General features: G+C 40.2%; 1 protein-coding gene across 6 annotated transcripts in view; it reads left to right on the plus strand.

Moving 5' to 3' along the window:
* ARHGAP17 (Rho GTPase activating protein 17) overlaps nt 1–25,746 on the plus strand; it is a 42,120-nt gene that overhangs the window by 9,779 nt on the left and 6,595 nt on the right. For 4 of the 6 annotated variants that reach the window (XM_035339306.1, XM_035339310.1, XM_035339311.1 and 1 more), the window contains exons 2-19: nt 8,315–8,354; nt 12,256–12,360; nt 13,173–13,249; nt 14,337–14,448; nt 14,629–14,705; nt 14,857–14,968; nt 15,956–16,024; nt 16,189–16,270; nt 18,342–18,469; nt 18,857–18,968; nt 19,516–19,597; nt 20,051–20,131; nt 20,948–21,061; nt 21,442–21,533; nt 21,674–21,830; nt 21,990–22,007; nt 23,074–23,316; nt 25,339–25,502. In XM_035339306.1, coding sequence (XP_035195197.1) covers nt 8,315–8,354; nt 12,256–12,360; nt 13,173–13,249; nt 14,337–14,448; nt 14,629–14,705; nt 14,857–14,968; nt 15,956–16,024; nt 16,189–16,270; nt 18,342–18,469; nt 18,857–18,968; nt 19,516–19,597; nt 20,051–20,131; nt 20,948–21,061; nt 21,442–21,533; nt 21,674–21,830; nt 21,990–22,007; nt 23,074–23,316; nt 25,339–25,502 — 1,865 coding nt within the window. The remainder of the gene's footprint in view (nt 1–8,314; nt 8,355–12,255; nt 12,361–13,172; nt 13,250–14,336; nt 14,449–14,628; nt 14,706–14,856; nt 14,969–15,955; nt 16,025–16,188; nt 16,271–18,341; nt 18,470–18,856; nt 18,969–19,515; nt 19,598–20,050; nt 20,132–20,947; nt 21,062–21,441; nt 21,534–21,673; nt 21,831–21,989; nt 22,008–23,073; nt 23,317–25,338; nt 25,503–25,746) is intronic. The other 2 variants (XM_035339308.1, XM_035339312.1) reach the window with 2 other exon arrangements.

The following is a 25,746-nucleotide window of genomic DNA, read 5'->3' on the forward strand; positions in this document are numbered from 1 at the left end:
TGTGTATCCAGTGTTGTAAAACCCAGTAATTGGATGAGTAGTCTCAATTGCAGCCTAACCAGCGGACACTCAGCTCAGTTAGAAGCTGGTTTTCCTGTTGGTGAAACATAATAAAGGGTTTGGCTGTTAATTGTTAATCAGAAAATCAGTGCAAAGGCTTCACTGCGAAATGGTGGACATAGAGTAATCCCCACTTTGTGACTGTCCTGCCATTCAATCGTGCAATGTTTCAGGTTGCTGAATTACCTTGGACTTTTTTTTTTTACTGTTATTTCATGTTTCCAGCTCCTCTCTGAATTTTTACTTTCTATTCCTACTTCGTTGTTCTGCCTCTTCTGTATTTCCTTGTTTTGCCTTTTGTGTTGAATTCAGTGTGGTTCCTTTTCAGAGGCTTTCACTTGCCCGTTTTATGAATCCCCAGACCTAAAATAGACCTGTCTGGACAGTGTATTAAATTAACAACAGTGTTACCTTTGAAATGTTCATTTGAAATTCAAGGCTTTTTTTCACTTAAGCAATGTAATATATAGCTGGAAATGTCCTGCCAAAGTCCAAGACTATACAAATGTCCAAAAAAAAAAAAAGAAAAAAAAAAAGCTATGACTTTGTAGCAGTTTGTTGTAGTTTGCTCATTCTCATATTGTGTATTTGTGTATTTATCCTAATTCAAACGTGTCTGCATTGAAAAAGTTTTCTATTTGCAGAAGATAGTACTGCTGCTTCTGGGCTTTTGTAATGATTGACAATGAAGGATTTCTGGTTTAAAAGAAGTCACAGAACTCAAGTATTTTTACCTAGTGGGCCGTCCGCTTTTGTAGGAGCTAGAATGGGAAGTAACGTCTCGTGTGAAAGTTCGGGGTATGTTTGAGTTGTATTTTCCTTTAATCATAGGGGAGTTCTTGTGTCAGCAGGTAACCTGGCAAGGGAACTAATCCTTGTCTAAAATTAAAAGCTGCCAAACCCACAGGTCGGAAATAACTGAGCCAGTCTTTTATCCAGAAATGTCGCTTGCCGGCTTAACTCCGTGTTTGCAGAGGTCCGGCTGACTTCAGCCCCGCAGCAGTGCCCTCTCGCTGCCGACGCGGTGGTTCCCGAGCTCCCCTTCCATTTATTCCCACCCCTGCCCTGTGCTCGCAGCCTTCACCTGGTGGTGAAGTTGATCTGACCGAAAATTGGGTTTTCTTCTGGCCCGGTTATTTTTCAGCCCTGTGGGCTGGCTGTGGCGCAGCAGCGGGACGAGCAGCTGAGGGTGGCAGGAGGACGCCACTCCTGGGCCCTAAGGAAACGGTGGCCCCAGGCTGCGGGTCCCTCAGCACCCAGCTCCTGGCGCCTTGCTGCAGGGGACGCATCTCATCCCAGTGCTCAGGAGGGAGAAGGGCCGTAGCAATCCCTCACCGTGGGCGGAAGCACTGTGACCCCGGCACACCCAGAGCCTGGCTGCCCTTGGGGTCAGACCGAGCGCCCTGGTGGTGCTGAGCGGCTGCTACGGCCCAGGCAGGCAATGGGAGTGCCCGTCCTGGCAGCGACTTGCGGAAGCAAAGGTTGCTTGCTTGGTCTTATGTGAAAATAAACTTTTAAATGTAAATAAATATTGTGCAGCTAAATGTTAAAAGTAATTCTTTGCCAAGATACTGTGTAAGGATGTTTGCATACATCTTTTAGAAATTAATAAACTGACATGTTTGGAAAGGTCAAGTTCTGTAAGTGTGAAATATTTCAGTTCACCTAGCATGAGAAATTTATATGCTAATACTTAAGGGGAAAAAAGCGAGGCGTTGAAAATACGCTGTGATTTGATCAGCTCAGATTTTTCTTCTGTATCTGTGCTTTGTGTTGGTCTCAAATTCTTTGTTTCTTTTCCCCACTGTTTTTTCACAGCTTAATGTAGGAGCTTTTCCTTTGGAAGAAACATACGACCACTGCTAGATTTCATCCTGACTGGATTTAAGCATCTAGAATTTTAATCCCTCACCACAGCGTTTTGGGGAAGTACTAATAGCTTCTGAACAAAATGCAAATCAAATGCACCTTAAAGAGAAATCACATTTTGCTATGTCCTGATGGACGCTCTGGGTGGTGTTTCTGTTTGTTTTTTGAAAGTAAAAAGGGATACAGGGAGAGCTTCACCAGCTAAAGCTTGGTAACGGTGTGAAATAGAACAGCAGTAAGTATTCAGTTTGCTGGGACAATAGTTGATTGAAAGGACTTAATTGTAAATTTTTATTTGTAACCAGAAATTTAAAAACTATCATACTGAAACGTGACTTCCTCTATCAGGACAAAATTGTTTTAAATCTTGTTTTGCATTTAAACCACAATTGTAGTTTTGTCATCTAGAAAGTTCAACTTAAATTTGTCTCTACTTTGTAATTACTTTGGTTTGTTAGATAGACTTAACTGTTTAAGCAGTATTTTTTTCCTCGCACTGTAGTAAATATGGTTTAATTCTCAGCATCAAATACTAAAACCTGTTTTTTTTATAGGGAGAGGTTTGGAGTTCTGCAGTGTGGTGTGGGCCTTGCTGCTGTGGCTGTGCCTCCTAGAACAGCCCTAAAATAGGATTTGGCTTGGGCTGCGGTTGTCCTTAATAGCTAAATTTACTGCTTCGCTTGGGAGAGGAGGCCTTGGATCCGTTTCACTTAGTAAGGAATTTCAGATCTATTAATGCGAACAGGCTGTCATGGGCTTCCCTGCAACTGGGAAGGCATGGTCTGCTTTATTTCCAAGATTATCTTTCTAAAGCCCAATCTGCCTTTAATTTGAGCAGACAAGCCTCATTCTTCCAAAGTGGGTGGCTGAGATTACAAAGAGGTCAATGTTGTAGCTTTTAGACTGTGCGATCGGGCAGTTTGATGGAGAAACTTGATGGAGAAAAATGAAGGAGGGCAGAGGAATAGAAACAGTTGTCTCTTTGAGTCCCAAATTGGAGTTTTGCACCTACTGGGGTTCTGAAGATGCAGATCTTGATTAATGAAGCATTTTAGGGTTTTGGAGGTGATGCACCATTTTTTAGAGCATTTCTAAAGGAAGCACTAAAACTGCAGTAACCACATGGGTTAAAATTGGTGACTTGAGCATCACTTAAGTATGAAAAACAGTTCTCCATTGAGGACTTCCCATAGGAAGTCAGTTTGAGAGTTATCTCCTCCAAAACAGGAACCTTTGGTTTTGATTTCTGCTACTGCCACTAAAGTCTGAGCAGTCACCAGATTTACAATGAACACATTTTTAATACTTGTGCAGAAGTTTATATTGTTAATTTGGGTGAAAAACAGGGATAATAGGCAAGCTTGGAGTCTAACTGGTGGCTGGTTGCTAGTGGTGGTCACTAAACACTAAGTAAATATTGGAAGGTGATTCTCATCTGCCAGTCATTCTGAAGCGATGTTAAAGCTTGTTTAAAAATAACTTGCAGAATATTGATTTTGAAAAAAATCACCTGCAGTGAAGGTTGGTATTTGCTGCTTTACCTCCAGTTTGAGTGCTAGTTTTGTCATGGAAGCGAGTCAAAGGGGATTAATGTGAGGCTTGTGTAGCGCAATAAGCTTGGTTTCTGTGGTGAGGAGTGCACTTGGCCAAACGTTTTTGCTCTGGCTTGTCCTCACGATGCTGTGCAGGTTAAACCAAACTCCTGTAGTATATCCAGAAAGCTGAGTATTCCCACAGATTGCCAAAGAAACAAAATACTTCCTCTGTAATGAAGTGATTTTGAAAAGAGCCCTTTAATGTACACACTTACAAAGGCCACAGCCGTAGAATTTTTTGCTTTCCAGTTACGCGCGTCTCCTTTAACATACTGATGTTAAAGATCTCAGCTTCTGAAAAGGATACAGAAATACAGAACATGGGTAGAGTACAAGGAACAGGAAATCTGTGTTACAGCCTGTATTGTTTTAAAATCTAGTTTAGGTAACGAGCCTTATGTGTGCCTGGCTGCCAGGGAGGAGGAAGGGACGGAGCGTACCTTGTATCTGCTGAGCTGGAAGACGAGGGGTTCCCTGCATCACCTTGATTCCAAGGAAAGTCCAAAACAAGTAGAACTTAAGAAAGATGTTGCCATAAGCGATGATCTGTTCCACTTTTGGATACTGACTGCAGCAGTCACTTTCCGTGTAGAGTAAATGGCACTCACACCTAGGTTCTCCTGAACGTTGGTGCTGTTCTCCTGGGTCTCCGTTGGAAAGGGGTCGTTGAGTTTGTCTTGTTGAGGTCTTTCCCTAGGGCAGCTTTCTTTTGGTTTTGAAGTGATGTGACGTATTTAATGATTAGGCCCCGTTGGGTTATATATAGTTCACACTGCTTGGAAAGGCAGCCTGTCCCTGGAATTTAGTACAGTGTTGAACTAAGCTGCTAGTCCCGAAACATCTTTAAGTTGTATCTGCTATGAAGTCTGGCCTAGGATTAGAAAAGCAAACCTTTTAGAAGGGAAGTTGTCACCTAACTCTGGATTCCTTGTTTTGGAACAGAGCTGCTGATTCTTCCATTTTTCCTGGCACCAAGTGCTGCCTATTGTGCTGTGGAAGCAGGCAGGATGTGCTGCTAGCGCGGCGCTCCGTGAAGGTGCTGCAAAGCGTTAACTTGCAAGTGCTAATCTGGTTACTCTGGGTAACAAACAAATACTTTAAGGAAAATCAAACAGCCAGAAGGCTAGCTTTAATTTCGTCTCATGTTTCGGGTGAGTTTCTCCTCATTTCCACTGAAGTTTTTCCAGAGTTCGGCAGCGCAGACTCGTCCTTTTGTCACGACACGAGCTGCCCTCCTGGGGCATCACCTGCTGCCAGCTCCGCATCCTGGCCTCGGTGCGTGAGTCAAGGTTTCTGTTTCCACTTTGATACTTGAACTGAGTCACTTGTTCTGTTGTGAATGTCCAAGTTTTTATGGCTCTGCATGTCAGGATTGCTCTTGTTCCTTCCTTGTTAGCCTTTCGGGGGTGTAAATTTCCAGTGGTTTTGTAGTTTTGACCTGCTCTGGAGATCTTCCCCAGTCAGTACTGATGCCTTGATGGTGGACAGGACTCTGCTGTGAAGCCAGTGAGATCAAACACTATTTAGATGAAGCTTTAATTATTATTTTTTTTAACTTCCCAGCTCTGGTTTAATAGATCTCCTTTATTTCATATGTGCAAATGTAAATTCTTGCCCCAGTAAAGGTAAACATTTTTATCTCAGGAATTCTCACCTGCTGTTTCCAGAGGTACAGGGAGGACTTCTGGCCTGTACAGTGAAGAACCAAGGGCACCGATTTTCAGGCTGGGGCGAGAGCTGGGCTGTCTGGCTCAGGCCCAGCATGCAGAGAGCTGCAGCAGAGCCCCAGGCCCGAGCAGCCTCAGGCTGTGCTGTGCCAAGAGGCCCTGTCCAAAGGGAAGAATCAGTGAAACGAATGGTGCTGTGAAACACTTAGAAGAGGAGACCAGCTGGAGACAGGTGCAATAGACTTGTAAGATGTCACAGCGAGCTGAGGTACAATGCATTGAGAATCTGATGGTCACTGACAGAGCTCTCTGCCACCTGTTCTCTCCCCAGGCCTGTGTCAGCAAGTTATTTGTGTGAAGAGTGCATTTGGGGAGCAGATTTGGTGGAAAAGTGACTATTTCTCTCAGTTCTCAGCCAGCGTGGCTGCCTGAGGTGGCTTCCAGCCCTGCTGAGCCAGGCGAGCACGTGGTATCAGCGCGAGGGGCACAGTGCGGCAGCGAGGAGCTGCTTTTGTCGGTGCTGCTGCTGAAGACAGCCCACAGAGCTGTGCGTTTGGTGTGCGTGCAGTGGGCTAACGTTGTGCTCATTCCTTGCAGAAAACAATTTGGAAGCAATGCTTCAAAGGAACTCGGTATTTATCCTCTGTATTGGTTATAGGGATGATTAGAGCTGCCACACGCTGTTGCATATTCACCACCTTGTTTTTAGAATCAGTCTTTTAAAAATGCACTGCTGCATGTTACTTGAAGAACTTTGTACCAGCCATCTCATATATAAAAGTTTTGCCATAACAATGTCCTGCCCCGAGGTGTAGCAGGAAGCTTCACCTCCGCTCCTCAGAACCTCCCCTTTCCCAGGGGACCAGCACAACCCTGCTCGCCGTGCTTGGCCACCAGCCCAGCGGCTGTTTCACACTTCGGCCGTGCAAGGAGCTGAGCGGCTGGCGTGTGCCCGCTGCGCCGCCGGGTCCTGTGCTCAGTGCCTGCTCCCAGCTGCAGGCATCCCGCCGTGCAAAAGCGCCCATGGATCCTGCACCAACAGCGTGTTTGGGGCCTCCTGGCACAGCAGGGGCTATGCCATGCTTCTTCTCTTAGTAATGGCTTGCAGGGGTGTCCTGGTGTGATGGTGAGTTAACTGTTTTGATGGCATGGAGTCCAGCTGCTGGGAATGCCAACAGCCATGTAACCTTAGCGTGAGGCTGGCTGTGTCCATGGCGTGCCCGGGAAGAGGCTTGAGGTGGTGGGCTCACGGTCAAGGGCCAGTGACCTGCTCTGATGGGCTCCCAGAGGCTGTTGTGGCTGGGGAACTTCTCTGCAGCTGCATCTTCCCCTTGCTAACCACCTCGTGATTCCAGGAGGCACCGTTCCTCTGTTGCTTCATGCTACCTAGTAGGAAAGGCACAAACAAGACCTAATAAAGGGTAAGGAGCAATGGAAAAAATATTGAGCATAGATTTGCTAATTCTTTAATTAGTTGGCAGAAGGAATTAGTGTCCCGTGGAGCTGCAGTTAGACGTAAACTTAGAAGTAAAAGCAGTCGTACCTGTTGTGCCGAGGTACCTTTGCTGCTTTGTCGCTTTTCCCCTGTTGACAGCTCAGCACGGAGATAAAGGCCGTGCTGCTGTCGCAGGGTTACATTTTCTTTTTTATGGCAGTGGTCACTGGAAAACAATATTATTTAGTGGCCCTTTCTTGGCTTCATTATTAAAGGTGGAATGTGGGCCTGCAGGAAGGGTGAGGTCTTCCCTCTGCGTTTCCAAACCTGACATCATCATAAGTGGCTTTTCTAAATCAGCTCTGGCCCGGGGGACGCTGTGCTGCCACAGCTGATGACTGGTAAAAACAGTCCCTGACTTCAAAGGAGATCTGGATTTTCTGGCTGTGACCCTAAATACTTGATAATTCAATCACATGTGCAAAGGGGACTTGTGTACACAAGAATTGTTTTGCACACTGATGCATAATCTGCAGGTAACAGTATTTAAAATGAAAATGAACTTCTGCCAGCACTTAACGTAAATCTCTTTTACTTTTTCACTCAAATGGGTATTACTACCTAGGAAAAAGAAGGGGGGGGAGAAATCATACTTTTTATGAATGTGAGGTTGTGTGCAAGTTCTAGGCAAGTATTTGGTGGGTTTAAATTAATATTGTGCCTAAAGCTTTTCAAAAGCATCCAGTAACTTTGAAGTAGTATAATGGGAGGATCATGATCACGGGATAATATTAGAACGAGCCTTTTTTCTTCCGAAAGTAAAATTAATTTTGTAATTCTCAATAGCTAAAAGTGAGTTTGTAAAATTTTGTAGTAACTGTAATTTGATTATTGCAGGGAAAAACTGTGAACTCTGAGTCAAATTGAAAGCTTTTTCACATAAACCTGCGTGGTTCTCCCTGCTAGTTCATGGGCTTTGCCGCAGTTCAGTGGTTTAATGATGCATACGTATCCAGTTGTAGGTATCCTAAATGTTTTTAGAGATTGTTCTGAATTATGCCATCTGAGGTGGCTGTTCCATTTCATAAAACTGCCTGTTAGGTTAATGTGTGTTCTCTTCTGGTATGCTGGAATTCCTCTTCTGTGGTGTCTGTTTCATATCACGTAAATATATAAAAGTGGGTCAGCACGGAGGGTGAATGAACTGCTGAAATACCTGCCTCTAATTTCTCTCTCGTGCACTAAGCCAAAATAAGGGCTGGAGTTATTTAAAGTGGGGATAATGTAAACTTCAATTATGTAACGCAGATGTAGAAACCAGTTGCATTTTTTCTTAAACAGATTTCTAGGAAAAAGGAAACATTTGCATTTCAGAGAAGTTTTTCAGGATTCCAGTTTCTGCTAGGTCGTGTGCATCTTGAAATATCTCTGTACTCGATGCAGTGGATTAGTGCTGTGGGCTGAGAATTTTGGGAGTGTCAGGCTTTCCCGAGCGCTCTGCGCTGGGCAAGCCATCAATATTTCTTCCTTGGCCTGGCCAAGAGCCAGCACTACCTACGGCATGGTGAGCGTGGTGGTGTTTGCAGCAGTGGCTGTAATGGGTTACACTTGCAACTAAGTGGTTATTAAAGGCGGTCTTTGACCCCGAGCATGCTAATTTGTCTGTGTTCTTTTTTTTCCTCACTTAGGGCTGAGAAAACGGAGGTACTTAGTGAAGACCTGTTGCAGGTATTGTAACACAGTTAATATGCATTCTTAAAATTCTGTTTCTAAAGTTTGAGCCTTCTGAGTACCCAGTGCGGGGGGGGGATGCAAATGACAGGGATGGAAACAGCAGTGTCCTTGGCTGACTTCTCAGAACATGAAGAAACTGTTAAAATTTGCAAGGAAAAACTGTTACTTCTCTTTCTAAATCCTATCATATAGCTTGGTAGAGTGAATGAAGAAGCTTTTTTTTTTCTTTTTTTTTTTTTTTTTGCTTTTGACTAGATGAACTAGCTTGTTAAGCTTATGAACCATTAGTGCTAATGACTTGCCAGGCTGTCTGGTGGAGTATGATGAGCTGGGAAGAAGCTATGATTAGGCACAGCTGGTTTCTGTCTTCATTTGTGCTTCTCTTGAAGAGGTCATCTTGGGCCTTAGAAGAAGTGGCAAAAAGCATACCAGCTGCTTGCTAACTGATAATGACATTTTTCTAAAAGTCTGGAATTGTTCTGAATAAACGTACAACTGCTTCATATTTAGCTTGCAATATTTTTTCTCAAATCTGTCACCCTGACATTTGTTCTGTTTGCAGACTTGTCATCTTTCTAAAAGTATGCCATCTAATCAAACATCAGTTTCATGGTGGAATTTTAGTTGCAACTGTTAGATTAACGAGGTTGACTAACCATGTGAAACAAATTTGACTATAGACTTGTTCTTCTACATATTTTTCTTTCTTTGGTTATTTTGTGAAAGGTTCTTACAGGAAAAAAAAAAGAACGTGAATTGGCTGGGGAAGTTCGATGTGCTAGCTGCTCCTTTGGACATGGAGTGTAATGGTTATTTCAAGTCAATTACAAGGCATGTTAGTATGTTTTAAGTTCAAGATCTCTGCAGAAAACACACAGGCCAAACAAATGAGGTGTTACTTTTGTTTCAAAGCTCTCCAGCTGTTTGGATGAAAGTAGAAGGTGAGAGAGGCTTTAAAATTTGAATTCTGCAAGAACTAGTGAAATCATCTTGAGTAAGGGTGAGATGAGCTGACCTGAAACACCTTACCCTGCTTTCCAGGGAACCGCTTTGTTTGAAGCGAAAACATCTTAACAGTTCGACAATATCATTTTTAATTTCTAAAGGAATGTGTGCAATTAAATGGCAAAAAGGCTGTTAAAACACCTTGATAGCCTTCAAGGGCCCATCTTTTTTCTTGGTTAACTGCAGCATAGTAACAAGAAGTGAAAGCCAGAAGTACTGCTGCTTGTTGCCAAAAAAATTTTGCAAGCAAGGCTTTCCCAGGCACAGAGCAGACTGGCTACACCCAAGTGGAAGAATTTACTCACTTGTTTGTTTGCTCTTGGGGGCTTGCGGAGGGGAGGGAGGTTCTTTATCTAACTAAAGAGCTTAAAAGTACGGGGCTGTTTGTTTTACAACCATGTTTCACAGTGTTCCTTTTTATATTTATCTCAGGCTTTGACATAGGGTCGCCATAGCTTGCTTTCTGTTTTGTGAAGTGTAATGTTCCATTTCAAGTATCTCTGGTAAATGTGTTCCTGTCCGAAGAGAAGCAATATAACTCAGTACTGGAAGGGCTTCCACAATAGACCCACTTTCTGGAATGCCTTTGTGGCATATAGTGGAGCAATTGTTTGATGTCTTTGTACACTGAAGATGCCCTGTGGGTGCAGACAAGGAGGCCTGTAGGTCACATTTTCAGTTCAGATGTAGCTTAATGGAGATTAATGTCCTTCATGGTTTTCCTGACATCTTTGAACTAAAAAGCAGATCAGAGGGGAGACTCGTGAAGTTCTGGGGTCATGTTCCTCCTATCGATCTTCTGTCCTTTGAATTTGGCACTCAGACTGCCTGGAAAGAGGCTGTCAGGATTATGCACACCTTTCTAAGGGGCGTAAGCCATCGTGTGTGGCTGACAGGCTGTTAGTGTGCTGGGATCCGTAGGATGGTTCAGTTACTGATGTTACTGTGTTTCAGGTGTTTCAGAATTGTAGGGGTTGGAAGGGACCTCAAGAGATCATTGGGTCCAACCCCCCTGCCAAAATCATGCTTGATAAACTACGTGACCTTGCAAAAAAAGTACTTTCACGATTAGAGGCTGATTTGGAATGTCTCGGTAGTATTTAATCTCGATGATAAGACAATAGAAATTAAACTTCTTAGTTGCAACAGTAGACTGTAAACAGTACTGCCTTCTTCATGCATCTTCATATGGACTTCAAAGTGGACTTCATTTGTAGAGCACAATCTCAAAATTAAAGGCAGTGCCTTGTGCCTTCAAGAGCAGCCCTTCATAGGCAGTTTGTCTGCACCTTACTCTACCAAAATAGATTTTACGAAGCTTTTTGAGCAGCTCAGCTTGGATTCATCTTGTGGCTGTCGGTCTGTTAGTCCCATTAGTGCCTTGTGTAGCCAGTGAGACTTCAGCCTTCCTGCTCTGATCCCCCAACTCACCAGCCCTCCTGCACCGGTTCTTTTCTACCTTCCCCTTGGGCTTGCAGAAGCTGATCCTCACCCAGTCCGTCTCATCTGCCTGTGCCTGTCTCCATCAGCATCTTCTCCCTCACAGCTTCTCTCAGAACACAGCTATGGAGGCTTGTCTTCAGCTGGAGCTGCCGTCTCTTTATTATCTGCAGTTTTCACTACTTACTTTTGCTGGGACCTAATTGTGGACTGCAGTCACTTTAGGGCTATACCATAGTTATTGTCCATAAGCGTGAAATAAATGTGTTGGGAGGGGAAAATGTCATTCTTACTTGGATGTATGTTGTTCTAAATGAGAATTTACAGAATTCCATGTTCTTTAGAATGTAGCAGTTTGCCTCTTCTGAAAGAGTGAATATTCCTTGCTTTAAATCTAAGTACTATGTCCTTAAAGATACTTAAAGTATAATAACTTAGCACTAAAATTAATGCTCTTGTCAGCAGTAATCTGTATTTATGCACTGATAGGACAGCTGGGGAGAATTATTGCCCTCCTGAAAATGTAACCTGTGATTTTAGAGCTGTATCAAAAACTTGAGTCTGTTTAGATTTTTTTTCTGCCAAAATATACTTTTTAAATAACCGTTCCTCCTCCTAATCCTGGGGAGTCATCAAAATGTTGATAAACCACATTCTTTTGGTGCTGTGCCTGCCTCAAGAGCTCAGTGCTGTAAACAGTTCTGTCCCAGTGCTCATCACTTGCTGTTGTTAGCTCTTTTGTGTTCTTTAATACACTCTTCTTTTAAGGGTTTTTATTTCACTGTATATCTTTGTCATATTCGCATTTCATGTATTAAGTCATGTTTCCAATATATCATGGTAGGCAGAATTCTTGTCTGTACATTGATGCTAGCTATTTTTTTCCTTCTACATACCTTTTAAAATCCCATAAATCTGTGCCTGAAGATACTATTTCACTTAGCATTTAGGAACGTTGCCCTACCATTGAATAGCCAGAGAAGGTTACCATATAGCAAGGTTGAAAAGCCACAGGTTTGGTCCAATGTAAAGAGATGGTCAGATGTTCTACAATTCTACTTTTCAAACTCACAGTGAAAGACTATGAGAGGTTTTCCAGTTTTCTTCCTTAAATTATTGTCTTGGATATCTGCATGTGCAGCCTGCCCCAACCTGATTCTCTCTTGCTGGGACAAATAGTAGGGAGAATTTTTTTTCTCCTCCTTCATAGTATCTTGGGCGTTACAAGTTCCTGCTGAATCTCCACTGAGAACAAAAGCAATTTAAGTCTCTTCCATGTATTTTTGCTGTCAAGATGCTCCTAAGCATCTGAACTTCTTTTTAATCTGTAGACTTTGAGAAATAAGCACACCAAAACTAAATGTTGTATAGGAGGAAGATTTTCTGCTGAGGCCAAGGAAATAACTTCTGTTTTTTGTTTTCCTCCTCTCCCCCCCCTTCCGCCTACTAGATTGAGAGACGTCTTGACACTGTGAGATCTGTTTGCCATATCGCACAGAAGCGATTAATTGCATGTTTTCAGGGCCAGCATGGTACAGATCCTGATAAGCGACATGTAAGTACAACTGCTCTTTGGCTTGTCTTCTGAGATTGGTCTGAATATGGTCTGGCATTCTACATGCTGATCAGTCACTCTACCTTATATTATCCAAGAGAAGAAAAACTGTAAAGTCATCTCACATTGACGTTATTTGTTAAAACGCTAGCTGTAGTTCACCATCCAGATATAAAAACATGACCGTGGAGTATCTTAGTAATGTCAGGACACTCACTTCTGCAGTGTGCTGAGTGCGTACAGCTTTCATAAGAGCTAAGAAAAGACGATACTCTTGTTCTGATCTGCTCCTTTTGTTTAGAATTACCTTTGTGCACTGGCATCTCAAATTAACTGTAAACTTTCTTCTGTGCACACTTGATTTCTGCATCTTAATTTTCTTTATTAAAGCCATAGGAAGGTTTTCCTGGTGCATTAAAACCAGGAATTACTAATATTCAACTTTACTCCTTTTATTGAAAAACAGTCCTTTTGAAAACAGGTGCACAGAGAAGGAACCTCTGCAAAGAGATGAATGAGCTAGTTGCTTAAATCTCAAAGCTTTTTACTGGTCTTACAGTAGCTGATGTAACTTTTGGGCCAGTAATTCCAACTAAGAGAAAACAGGGCTTTTCAAAGTATCTGAGAAACATGAGTGTTGTGGGTTGAAAGTTTTTGTGACTTGGCATTTTCTTAAGGTCAAAGAATGAGGTGCATGTGTGTGTAATAGAGACCGTATGGAATAAGAAAAAAATTTAGTGGGAATGTCCTGGGAAAGCTGGAAAGGGTGATTAGTATAAAGTGAATGAATCACTGTTCCTTCTGTTCTGTAGAAAAAGCTTCCTCTAACAGCTCTTGCTCAAAATATGCAAGAAGGATCTGTCCAGCTGAGTGATGAAACTCTGCTGGGGTAAGTATCTGACTTTCTTTATAAGATGCAATCTGTTACTTATTGCTTGTAGAGCTCCGATTAGAGACTTTACATACACAAAGGCTGTTTTCAACCTAATAAGAGTAATACTTCTAGATTCCTTCTCTAATCCATGGCGAGAAAAAGTGAACAAGCATTTCTTCTTGAGTGTTTATGGAGGCAAGTGTTAGGCTTGCTCTGAATTACATTCCAGAGGATTCTGATTCTCTTCTATTGTAAAAGCTTTTGAAAATTTCCTTTCTCCATATGGACTGATAAAATTATTCTCTCTGTTTAGAGTTTAAAAACTAATACTGTGTTCTGCAGGTTTCTGTTAATGGCTTCTATTTTAGATAATGCCACTTTCCTTATCCTGGCAAGGTACAGATTTGCAATTTACAGGAAAGTAGCTGAAACAAAAGAACATCAATGCAATGAATTGCCAAAGCAGCTCTGTTTCCTTGCTGTTGATGGGGATTCCAATGGAAACTGTGTAGAATGACCCAAAAATGTGTGCATTTTTTTGAACTGTTGCAGAATTTAAACATTTCAAAGAAATGTCAGGTAAAGCCTTTAAAGAGCATGGGATTTTTTTTCCTTGGAACAACCTTGAAATAAAGTTCAAATCATGATTTTTGGAACCCTTGACTGCTTCCTGTTGATTGCGTAATGTTACGGTGTGTTAAAACTTTTTATATCAAAGTGGCTTAGGAGAAAATTAATTACTGCAGTGATCAATTTTTCTGCATCTGGTAAGATGGAAGGTTGGGCTACAAAATAAATATTTAACTTCTCTGTATTTGGGGCCAGTATAATCATCTAGATGACTTAAAGCCTCCAAAGCTATTATAATAGCTACGGAATTACAGACAGCAAAGGTTTAATAACACTCCTTGTCTATACTGAATTTGCCAATGACACCAAAGAGCAGCTTGGTTTTATGCTGTTAAGTAATGCCTTGCTTTGTTCAATGCAAATGTTTCCAAATGGGTGGCAGAGGACAAAGAGACGCAGTTGTTTTATTTTGAATCTTTCTTGATTAGTCAATAGTAAATCATGCTGCAACAATTTTCTACAATTCTTAAAGGAAAATGCTAGATACGTGTGGTGATGCAGAGAATAAACTGGCAATGGAGCTGTCTCAACATGAAGTTCAGATTGAAAGAGAAATTTTAGAACCACTGAGTGTGCTAACAGAGGTAAGTCACTCCATCCAAGTCTGGATACTTGCGTATAAATTGACCAAAAATAGTTTATCTTGCTAATAATAAAACCGTTTTAAGTAGTCATGTGTTACCAGTGGAAAGTGGACGTGAAACCTACAAAGTTTAGTATATTACACAATTTAAAAATAAATGTGCTTTGAATTCTGTTTTTAGATGGAGATCCCTAACATTCAAAAACAGAGGAAACAGCTTGCAAAGTTGGTGTTGGACTGGGATTCTGCAAGAGGAAGGTAAGAAGTTTGAACACCTTAATTCAGTTGGAAAACCTTTGAAATTATTTTTTTTGCCTGTCAAAAGAAAACATTTTTAAAAAGGAACTATGAATGCAGATTCCATTTTAATACTAGGTTTCATCAAATGACTGAAGCCTTTCTTCCACAGATACAACCAAGCCCACAAGACTTCAGGAACAAATTTTCAAATGCATCCTTCAAAAATAGATTCTCTTAAAGAAGAGATGGATGAAGCTGGAAATAAAGTAGAACAATGCAAGGTAGGACAAGATGACTCTATTCTGTACATAACTGATTAGTACCAATAGTGATCAGGATATGTCAGCTTCTGTAAACCTTGTTTGTGGAACTAGCTGTCTGCTTTATTATAGTTACAAGTTATGTGGCCGTTAATGAATTGTATGTCTTAAAGGTATAGTTAGTGCTCAGTGAGCGTTAAATCACATTAATTTAAAAGCAACTTTATTTTTGAAGATGTATATTTTACATTACTTGCTGGTTTAGTCTGAGATGCTTATGAGAAGGAACTGTGTCTCAGTCTTGTCCCAAGTGTTCAGGGTGTCCACGTGCTTCAGGCCACCGACTAGCCATGAAGTGTGAGCTACCTGGATGAAGCTGTGGCTGCTGACATAAAAGGAATATTGATGGACTGCTCTTGGCAGTTCACGTTGGCTTTCACTTCTCAGTTGTTGGATACTATGATATGATACGGCTGATCTGAGCCTCCAAAACCTTTTAGTAGTACTAGTCTTTGCATTCTAGGGTTGGCTGTAAATAACATATTGCCGAACAATTCAATTGCTGATTTCAGGGGCCAATTTGTTTGCTATGTAAAGTAGGCATTTTGAATGAATTTTGCTTGGAAGTAAATCAACTGTATGGCCTAAAAACATGTTGCCAACTATACAAAAATGAACTGCACTCTTGCATGTACTTTCCTCACAAGTAGTACAGTATAGATTCTGTATTATATTCACACATGCACACAATTAGGTATTTTTAAACAGCATTTTCTGATTTTAACACCAAGGAAAAGGTTGCAGTTGCCACTAGTTCATCTTGTAAATTCATTTGGAGCTTACCACTTAGTGTGTAGCATGGTGGGTGGCTTACTGGTTCTCTGTGCTGCCTGAATCAGTAGTTCAAACTTAATGCAGGCAAAATAAATATACATGCTGTCTTTGTGTATGAGTTGAAATGTGTTTGTAAATTTCATTTCCTATTTTTCATCATTTTCTTTTTCAAAGGATCAACTAGCAGCAGATATGTACAGTTTTGTGTCCAAAGAAGGGGAATATGCTAGATTCTTTGTTATGGTGAGTATTTTTTCAGTATGACTTTGATTGCAGCACTAATGTGCATAGACACTCAATTCTCAAAGATAACATTTCTTGTGCTAAACCTTCTAGTCTTGTATTATGTGCTCATCAGAAGCTAATGCTCTTTTTGTTTTTTTTTAAAATGTGGCTTCTGTTCTCAGTTATTAGAAGCACAAGCAGATTACCATAGAAAAGCATTAACAGTCATAGAAAAAGTCCTACCTGAAATTCAAGCCCATCAAGGTAAAGTAACCTGTGCTCTGGCTGATGCTTCTCCTTGCCTGTGCCACCTCTGCACAATATTCTCCTACTTTATCTGATTCTTTTGCATGCAGACTTCCTTAATAGGTCATTTTGATCTACTTAACAATTTTACATTCCCAAGCATAATTCCATCTTTACTGTGTTTTCTGGAGTTCTCCAGCCATATTTTAACACACTAATAGAATACTATCAATCTGTCTGATACCAAAGAGGGTAAAGGAAGGATTTTTCTATTTGTTTGCACTTTTTGCTTGATATCATGTGACCTTTTGCTAATTCATACCTGGCTCTTCCAGACAGTGAAAATTTCATTATGATTTAGGAACTTTAGGGTCCTTGTTTCTTGAATAGTTACCAGGCAATTATCAGGAAAAAAAATCCCCAGATTCTAAGGAGTGGGGCTGCTTTCCCTTTTTTCCTTCCTATTGTAATCTTTTTTTCCCAATGTGCTTACTGCACTACAGCTGGCTAATTGACTTTCATTTTGTTATGTTGAATATCCATCATTAAGAAGCTATTAAGGCAGCTTTATCTCTGCCCCATGCTACTAAGCTTTTCATTGTCAACAGCAGTTAAGGAGTATCAGTAACAGTTTAGTATGAAGATGCACTGTATACTGTTGAAATTGCTATCCTAAATTTTGGCTGTATTGTCTTCCAATCTGCTAATTGCTTTGAACAAGAAGTAGGCTGAACCAAGTCTGAGGGGAAAAAAAAATTCTGAGCTAAACAAAACTCAGGTATCTTCAGTTGTAGAACTCATGCAAGTTGTAAAAAGATGAACCAGTAAACTAAAGATACCAATATGAGTATCGTGCTGAAAGATGATAGAGAATATATGTTCTCTGTAGATGTGGTGAAAGGCAAAGCAATGCAAATAAATTATGCTTGCACAGTGTTATGGCTGCCTTATGGCTGTGTGGAAGGTTGTGTATACAAGCTGCAGACCCAACTGATTTAATTCTCCTTTGTTGCTTAGCTGCTTTGTACAAAGTTTTTCATATGGTGAGTATTTCAGAACAGATTGGCCTTCCTTAGAAGGTGTGCTAGGAGGCTCGGTGTGTAAGATACAAATGCAGGACATGAATTCAATTGTTTCTAGCTGTAGTGTAAATTACTTTGACTTTGAACAGTTACTAAACTGTAACTTGAAAAACTGGCGAAAATTATGTGGGCCTCTCATGGTATGAACGAGAGGAATTAAAGCCATGTGAAAGGGATATAGTTGATGTGTTCTTTTTTTATTATTTAAAAAAAGAAAAATAATTCAAATCCTTGCAGAAATTGTCTTTACTCTTTCAAAATCTTTCTTAATTTTTTTTCCCTCCATGAAAGAAAGAATGCATCTTCACTAACAGTTAATAGTCTTTTACTGCATTTTTGATTTAAAACAGCAGAAATAGTGGGTGAAAAATAACGTGTAGAAAACAAATTCACATTCAATTAGTAGAAACTTGTAGCAATTTTGACTTTCAAAGCTAGGGAACAATCAAGAGAAATTGAGTTGAAAATCTGTGCAAGCGTTAGTGTGATGTGCTGCTAATGTGATCATTCTAATCATGACATTGGGATTATCAACACCCGTTTTAAGTTGCTGATTTTAAAATCAGCAATAAACTTCATGTTAAGAGCTCAGTTTATATCCACTTTAAATACAACTAAAATTAAGATCAGCCCAGGTCAAGCAATCTGGGCAAAAATTTTCTCAAAGATTCTTGTAAATCTAAGTCTTCTGGAGTCCTGGCAAGTCAGAATTGGTGTAATTGTCAGCCATGTGCCAGCACCTGTGTTGGGACATGCCCTTCCAGTTATACAAGGGGTACGTATGTGGTGCGCTATCCACAAAGACGCGGAATTTTATTGGGAATACCAGCAGGCTTATTTTCTCTTTAGTCATGATACAAGAAACTTCACCAATCAAAGGCTGTAAAACTACTACTGTGTTCTGAAAATTTCTTACCTGTACTAGAGGCTTTCTTCTTTTCATGTCTGAGACATAATTTAAGTGATTGTTAGATATTTTGCTTAATTTTTTGATACTCTTCAATTAGACAAATGGACTGAAAAACCAGCTTTTGGAACTCCATTAGAAGAGCATCTCAAGCGCAGTGGTCGTGAAATTGCAGTCCCTATTGAAGCCTGTGTAATGATGCTTTTGGAGACTGGGATGAGAGAGGAGGTAGGTAATACCATATGATGCTCTATGAAAGAAAGGAAAAACAGTGAGTCAAACTCATGGACTGCTGTCTGTACTTTTTAACAAGTTGCTTAAGTAATTTTGCTCATTAGTGTAGACGATAAACCTTTTGCAACAGAAAAACCTTCAGCACTATTTGGAATATATTTGAAATGAGTGTGAGTAGATTGAAAGATTACTAATGGGTCAAGAGTGACAGGGGACCAAAACGTTATCAGATGGCAGTGACATTTGAGATAGAGCTCGGTCATATCAGTTTAAGGTGAAGACACTGAACTTTAAACTGCTCTGAAAGAGGCTCTCATAAAACTTCACACTTGTTATAATATGTTATTACCAGTCAATTACAGTTTGATTTTTATTATTCAGGGCTTATTCAGAATTGCTGCTGGAGCCTCCAAGTTAAAAAAGCTGAAAGCTGCTTTAGACTGTTCAACTTCACAGCTTGATGAATTTTACTCGGATCCCCATGCTGTTGCAGGTACTGTGAATGTACTGAATCAAAACCAGGTATAAATTGATACAACACAAGTTTATTCTGTTCATTTAACTGTTGGCTCACTACAGTGTTGCTCTCTGTGCAGAATAAACTATGAATAGAAATAAATTGAAAGTCCAATTAATTGCATAATTTAACATGGATAAGTATAGGGCATGCATGCTGAACACACTTGATGTATTTGCGTGCCAGAGTGGTGTTTAAAATTCATGTGGTCACGGTAATTCCATTATCATATTTCTAATGAGAAGAGTGTTAGCATGATCAAGGGAGATTAGAGCTGTATGTAGCTTTAATAAGGGTGTTGTTCCAAAGAGTTGTTTCATAGCACATGTTTCTGTCAAATTAAGACAAAGGCCTCTTGTGTTAAGTGTTGAGCAGATAACTGTGGAAGCGCTAGGTTGTCCTGATGTTTCATTGGGACTTAAATCCTGTTGCATGGATAAAATCGCAAATCTAAGAACAGTGTTTTAAATAAAGGCTGAAAGCATTGGCTAAGAAACTTGCCTGTTCCTGGTCTTCATTCCAGGTGCCTTGAAATCCTATTTACGAGAGTTGCCAGAACCCTTAATGACCTACAGTCTTTATGAAGAATGGACACAAGCTGCAAAGTAAGTATACTAAAAATAGTTTTATAGGAAAATATTTCACACTTCCATCAAATTTGGTACTTTATACAACTTCAAAATAAAAGTCTAAGCTCACGCTGCTTTTTTTTCCATTTATTTTCTAACAGGTAAGTATTTTGTCTAACAAATTGTTTTAAATGTGTTGTAGCTTAATATTGTACAAAAATGTGGTGAAGTATCTAGGTATTTTATAATTAAACTTAAGGGCTACTCCAGACTATTGGCTGCACAGTGTTGATGCTTAAGCAGATTTGGTTTTGTTGCAGGTAGAGGTAATTCACAGATGGGAAAAGGAGGTTATTGAATTACTGAATACAGAACAGTGCGTTTTTTAGGCGTATATGGAAAGTTACACAGTCATCTTTTCTTATTCTCTGCAGAAATAACAATTTTCTGATCTGGAATTAAGATGTAACAGACTTTTTTTCCTTCCAGTATTCAGGACCAGGATAAAAAGTTACAGGAATTATGGAAAATTTGTAACAGATTACCCAAGCATTATCATGCTAATTTCAGGTACGTATACACACCTGTTGACTTGCTGCACAGCAGCTTTGATGATAGAGTATGTTTCAAAGTTGGTTAGCTGAAGCTCTAATCCTTTTATTATCTTCTTGGCCAAATCCTGTTCAGTTTGTAAAAGGACATCCTGTTATATTAAGTAGTTGATGTACGTTGGCAGTGATAGACTTTCAGTCAGGGTAGTTCACTATTGGCTGTAGCAAAAGAGTGATGCACAGAGCTCTGCCATTTAAAGGGTCGTGCTGTTGGCAGTAATACCTGACTTTTCAACAGTTGTGCTCTTCATTGTATTTTCCAGTCTTAGAAATATCACCTGGGTGTATTTTACATGTGTTATTTTGTAGTACTTTACCTTTTGGTTTTGCCTTTTGGGAATTGGAGCAAAACCAACTCTTGTGATTCCTAAAAGTGTGGAGATTCCACTACATAATGTGAAAATAGCTGCTGAGTAGGTATTCTCTCTTTTTTTTTTTTTTTCTGGAGGTCTAATAGTGCGGCTTTGTTAAAATTGGAGTTGCTTTCTTTTAAACCTATATTCAACATCTGTGACGAATGGGCAGAAAAGTAGTAGCCAGCCATTACCAAGGAGGTTGTTAGTTTTGTTGTCTGTATTGTGGGAAGTTGCCTTTAGGAGTTAACTGAATTTTGACTTCATTGCTTTCAGCAAGGAATGCTCTTAGTTTGAAACATCCTTTCAAATGAACAGAACTATTATTTGCTATAAAAGCTAATTATGTCATAATATAGTGATGTACTAGGTTATACTGAGCTGTATGGAAAAACTTCCTGTTGTTTCTTTTCTTTTTGTAGGTATTTAATCAAATTTTTGGCAAAGCTTGCACAGAACAGTGATGTTAACAAAATGACACCCAGCAATGTCGCGATAGTCTTGGGCCCCAACTTGTTATGGGCAAAGAATGAAGGGTAAGTTGTTTAGGAAAGCTACAAAACAGAGCTTCCATGAAATAGAATTTTTCAACAGATTGTTTTAAATCATATAGACAAGTCACAGCAATAGATTATTTGCCTAAAAAAAATATTTTAGATGTTTTCTCAACCTGTACTTCCAGATCCTTTTAGGAATTTGTATTGTTTGGATCTTCTTAGGAATTGATCTTTTTAGGAATGTTTTAAATACTATCAATGTTATTGAATAGGCTAGATTTTACTAAAGTATGAAGTGGTAGGCACTTAAGATTCTTGATTCATCATGCTTAGCATAACATGCCATTTAGGCAAGATTTCTTGTGTTTTCTTACTTTGATAGAACTCTGTATACAGTGTTCTACAAATTTCTTCCACAGATCCCTTGCTGAAATGGCAGCAGCAACTTCGGTCCATGTGGTAGCTATTATTGAGCCAATTATTCAGCATGCAGACTGGTTCTTCCCTGGAGGTAAATTCTTGCTCTAGTTAAAGGAATTCTCTATTTGTGATGTCCCTGTTCAGGTGAACCTCCAACAGCTTTTTTTTTTTCCAGTGAGACACCATTTTGTATGTGTATGTCATACGATGCATTTTGTCTCTCTTTACCAGATCAAGATTTCAATGTGTCTGGGGCATTTGTTGCAGTTCCCCCTGTTAATTCAAATCACTTGTCGCACACTGGGAATGAATATGAATCTGGGACACTGGAACGGAAGAGGCCTGTTAGTATGGCTGTAATGGAAGGGGATTTACTGAAGAAGGAAAGGTATGTTTCATTCTCAGGTTAGGTTTCAAATCCTCAGTCCTGAGAACTGGACTACTTAGGAGGCTGTAGTTAGATACGCTTTTAGTGGTCTCAGGAGGAGAATTTCATAGAAATACTGTAGGTAACAATAGTGATTTATTTCCCCCCATGTTGTTGCAGCCTGAGGAAGGTTCAAAGGTAATGTACTGGTATTTCCTTCCAGTTATACTATGTGCATGACTTCATTTAAAAAAAAAAAGGCAGATATTTACTGCTTCAAATTACCATCTTCCTGTTACAGATTTGGGGGGTCTAAAATCCAGTGAAACACTGTATTTAGTAACATCTATCAGTATCTAACTTCTGATATTCCATGGCTTCTTTTCAAAGCCCATAAGCTGAGGTGGTGTTACCTGGTGCCTTCATGATAAGACTTCTGATTTGAAGATGGTACAGTATGCCACAGCAAATAGAATGCTAAAAAATAAAAATAAAACATGTTGCTTTCCCATATGACATGTAGCATAACACTCATTTATTATTACTCATACCATGAATATGAAAATGATGTGCTGTTTTGTTTTTAGCTGTTTATGCAAAGGTTGAATTGTTACCTAAATGTTTGTGGCTAGCCACATGCGAATTTATCAGCACTGACAGGAGCAGAAGAGAGTCAAGTCAGGATTCAGTCTTGAATGCAACTGGAATAAAATTTGGTTCTAGAATGAATATACTGTACACATTCTAAAATCCATTAGAATTTTAGTCTGCTTATCTATAGTTAATTAGGGGCTTTTTTCTCTTTGAACAATGCAAATCATGGAAGCATATATCCTAGTGGTTTGCTTTATCTATCTTGAAATCTGTACAGCAGCTTAGAGGTTTCAACACATCAATTTTGTTTCTATTATGCATTATATTTAGAGAGGAAATACTCTGGTGTGAAAGGAAATGTATGTATTTACATGTAAAATTACCGAGTGTTTTGACCTCATTGTCGTCAATGTCTGTCTTCAAATGTAATTGAATAGCTTGTTCCACTTCTGTTTAGTTTACCCCTCTGTGCAGATAAGCCAAGTAGCATTGCATGTCTTAACATTAATGGTGTTATATGCAGAAAACTGAAGCTTTCCTTGTTGCTTCTTTGCATGCTAAGCAGCAGGGGTTGCACTTGTCTTTGTGGGTTGTAACATCCAGTTGTCCTGCTGCTTTAGTTACCTGGTGTTGGCTGGTGTGGTGTGTTTACTCTCTCTTCTTTCTGTAGCTTTGGTGTCAAGGTTATGGACTTCCAAGCAAATCCTCGGAGATGTGGCACTATAAATAGAAAGCACACATCCCCAGCTTTCCAGCCACCACTTCCACCCACAGAGGCTGGCGTGCTGGCTCAGTCTGGAGCGGAGCAGCACTCACAGGCTGCTGTGGCTGAAACAAGCCCAGTAGGTGCTGGTTTTGCTCTCTCTGCTGGCACAGCAGAACAGTTACAAAGTCAAGGAAATGAGGATGTCAGGTAAGAGGTATTGCTTCAGTGGCTTGGCAGGCTGCTTCAGCAGCAAACTGATTACGTCAGCTGTATCTGCTTCACCAGGCACCTCTTCTAATTAGAAGGCATGTTGTCATGTGCAAAGCCTTCTCAGATGTGGGCAGAAGTACTACAGAAGAGCTCTCTTTGCTATCTATATTTATGACCTTAATTTGAATGTCTGTTCTAGAATCGATCTTACAAAAAAAATCCTGGGGGAAAAGATCTTGAAAAATACTAAAAAAGACTGTACTTTTACTGCCCACATTGACCTTTCCAAGTCGTACTCTAGAAGTATTCATACAGTATGACTGTCAGTTTGTTGCTGAAAGAACAAAACCTGACAGTGGCAATACTAGAAACCAGGTGGTCTTGTTTGTTGCTTCTTGTACATGTTACCTGGATTTGTCTTTTTTGTCTGTAGCAAGTCTCAGTGGTGACCAGACTTGCTTACTAGAAAACTGGAAGTCAGTTTATCATATTTCTATACTAGTTCCTTTAGGATAAGCATGTATATGAGTTTTGTTACTTATTTACTATTGAAACTGCAGTCATATCCTCAGTATTAGTATACACAGACTCCAAGACTAATTGCAGTAGCATTGACTCTTATTTTCATGTATGGTGAAAGCAGCATTTTGCTTTCAATATGCCTGAGGTCTGAGAGATGTAGCAAACCACATAAAAATGTCTGTAATGCTCTCCAAACGTCAGTCTCTGGCACAGCATCTTACATTAAGCCTCCGCCATCAAGTTTTATGCAGCACTGATTCTTTTGCATATAGCTTTTGGTTCCAGGTGACGTTTTTACGAAAACATCTCATTCAGATATCCCCTGTAGACTAATATTTCCTCCACAGATGTATCTTGTGGTCGAGGCAGCTAAAATGAAACCTCGAGCGTAGTGTCTAAAAGCTACATTTTAAATCTGCGCAAACTCTGCCTGCAGGTACTTGCAATTTAATAACAGTATCTGGAGGAGTTAGGGTTGTAATGTGCCAATAAAAGTGATTGTAAGGTGTTTGTCCTTTTGACATGAATGAGATGCTGCAAGAGATGCTAAAAGCAGAAATGAGTAAAGACAAAGTGCATAGGAAGAGGAGGAGATGCTGCCAAGCATCACCTTGTCTGGTTCGTACCCAAGTGTTTCATTTCCCCCCAGTTCTACTGTCTTCATAAGCAAAAGTCAGAAAGAAAAGACTGAGCTGTCCTTGTGTGAATCTCAAAGTTTTTACTGGGATTGTTCCCTCAGATGAGTTCTGGTCTCCCTTGATTGGGGCAGTGAGGTAAAAGCTTAATTCCAGATAGGGTGGAGAGAAGTTCAGCCAGGGAGCAAGGAAACATGGCTCCCTCCACACCCCCAGCATTTTCAGCCCCTGAGGCCTCCTGAGGGCTTTCGAAGGCCCCACAGACTTCAGTGACGACCACGTCTGTCTCGTCTGTGTGCTGTATGTAGCAAGTTGGTTTGTCTTTTGTTTTTCTGGGAGAGCTTCACAGAGTGCCTAGTCCTTGGTAACTACATCTACCAGATAACTGCCGGTGAATTAGATGTGATGCTGTGACAATGTTCTGAGAAGGCCAGCAGTTGCAGGGATAATGGTTATATTTGATTGAGGAAACGGGAGAAGCAATTTTATGTGAACTATCTTTGTTGGGACTCCTATTAAAGGACGTACAAAATGCACTGAGGGTGCTCTAGTGTGGAGACTGCACTCTAAATACCGGTATTGTAATTCAGACAGGTATTGCAGCACTGTAAAACTACTTGGATTCCTGATTTAGTTTGGTAATGGATCTTTTGTATAGGTTTGCACAAAGCCTGCTCGCGACTTGTTTGAAGAGTTCTAGCAGTGTTTAGTTTATCAGTAAATACCAGCAGTGCAGAAGCTTTTCTGAGGTGTTTGAGGGTCACAACTGGAGCATAGTTGATATTGTAAACTGTAACTGATGTAGTTGATCTGAGCAAGGCATTTTGCAATCATCTTCTAATTTAGGATTTTTAATTTTCAGTACCTCAAAATCTAAGGACAACGTGTCTTCAGCTACTCCTCCACCTGTGAGAAATGGTGGGCATGCGAGCATTGCCCAAAACCAGCCAGCAAGTAGCACTAATCAGCTTTCTGTTAATCAGCCACAGAATGCAGCAGGTCCCAGTCCCCATTCAATGAGGAGAGGTGTGTTTTTTCATTTGTCTTTCAAAGCACTAAGTTTCAAATCTTTACATACTGCAAAAATGCTTTCTGAAGTAACTTTACCAGTATCTCTTCCTTTATTCCAGATAATGGTTTAGTTTCTTTGCATTTATCTTTGGAATGTCGGTAGTAATGCTACCAACGCTTTTAATGAAATGACTCAAAGGCTGTTGGTTAGTAAACCAGTATGTGTTTCTGTAGCTTCCTACTGATAACCACTTTTATT

This window comes from Oxyura jamaicensis, chromosome 14 (genome assembly GCF_011077185.1).
Source record: "Oxyura jamaicensis isolate SHBP4307 breed ruddy duck chromosome 14, BPBGC_Ojam_1.0, whole genome shotgun sequence".
NCBI classification, from domain to species: domain Eukaryota; kingdom Metazoa; phylum Chordata; class Aves; order Anseriformes; family Anatidae; genus Oxyura; species Oxyura jamaicensis.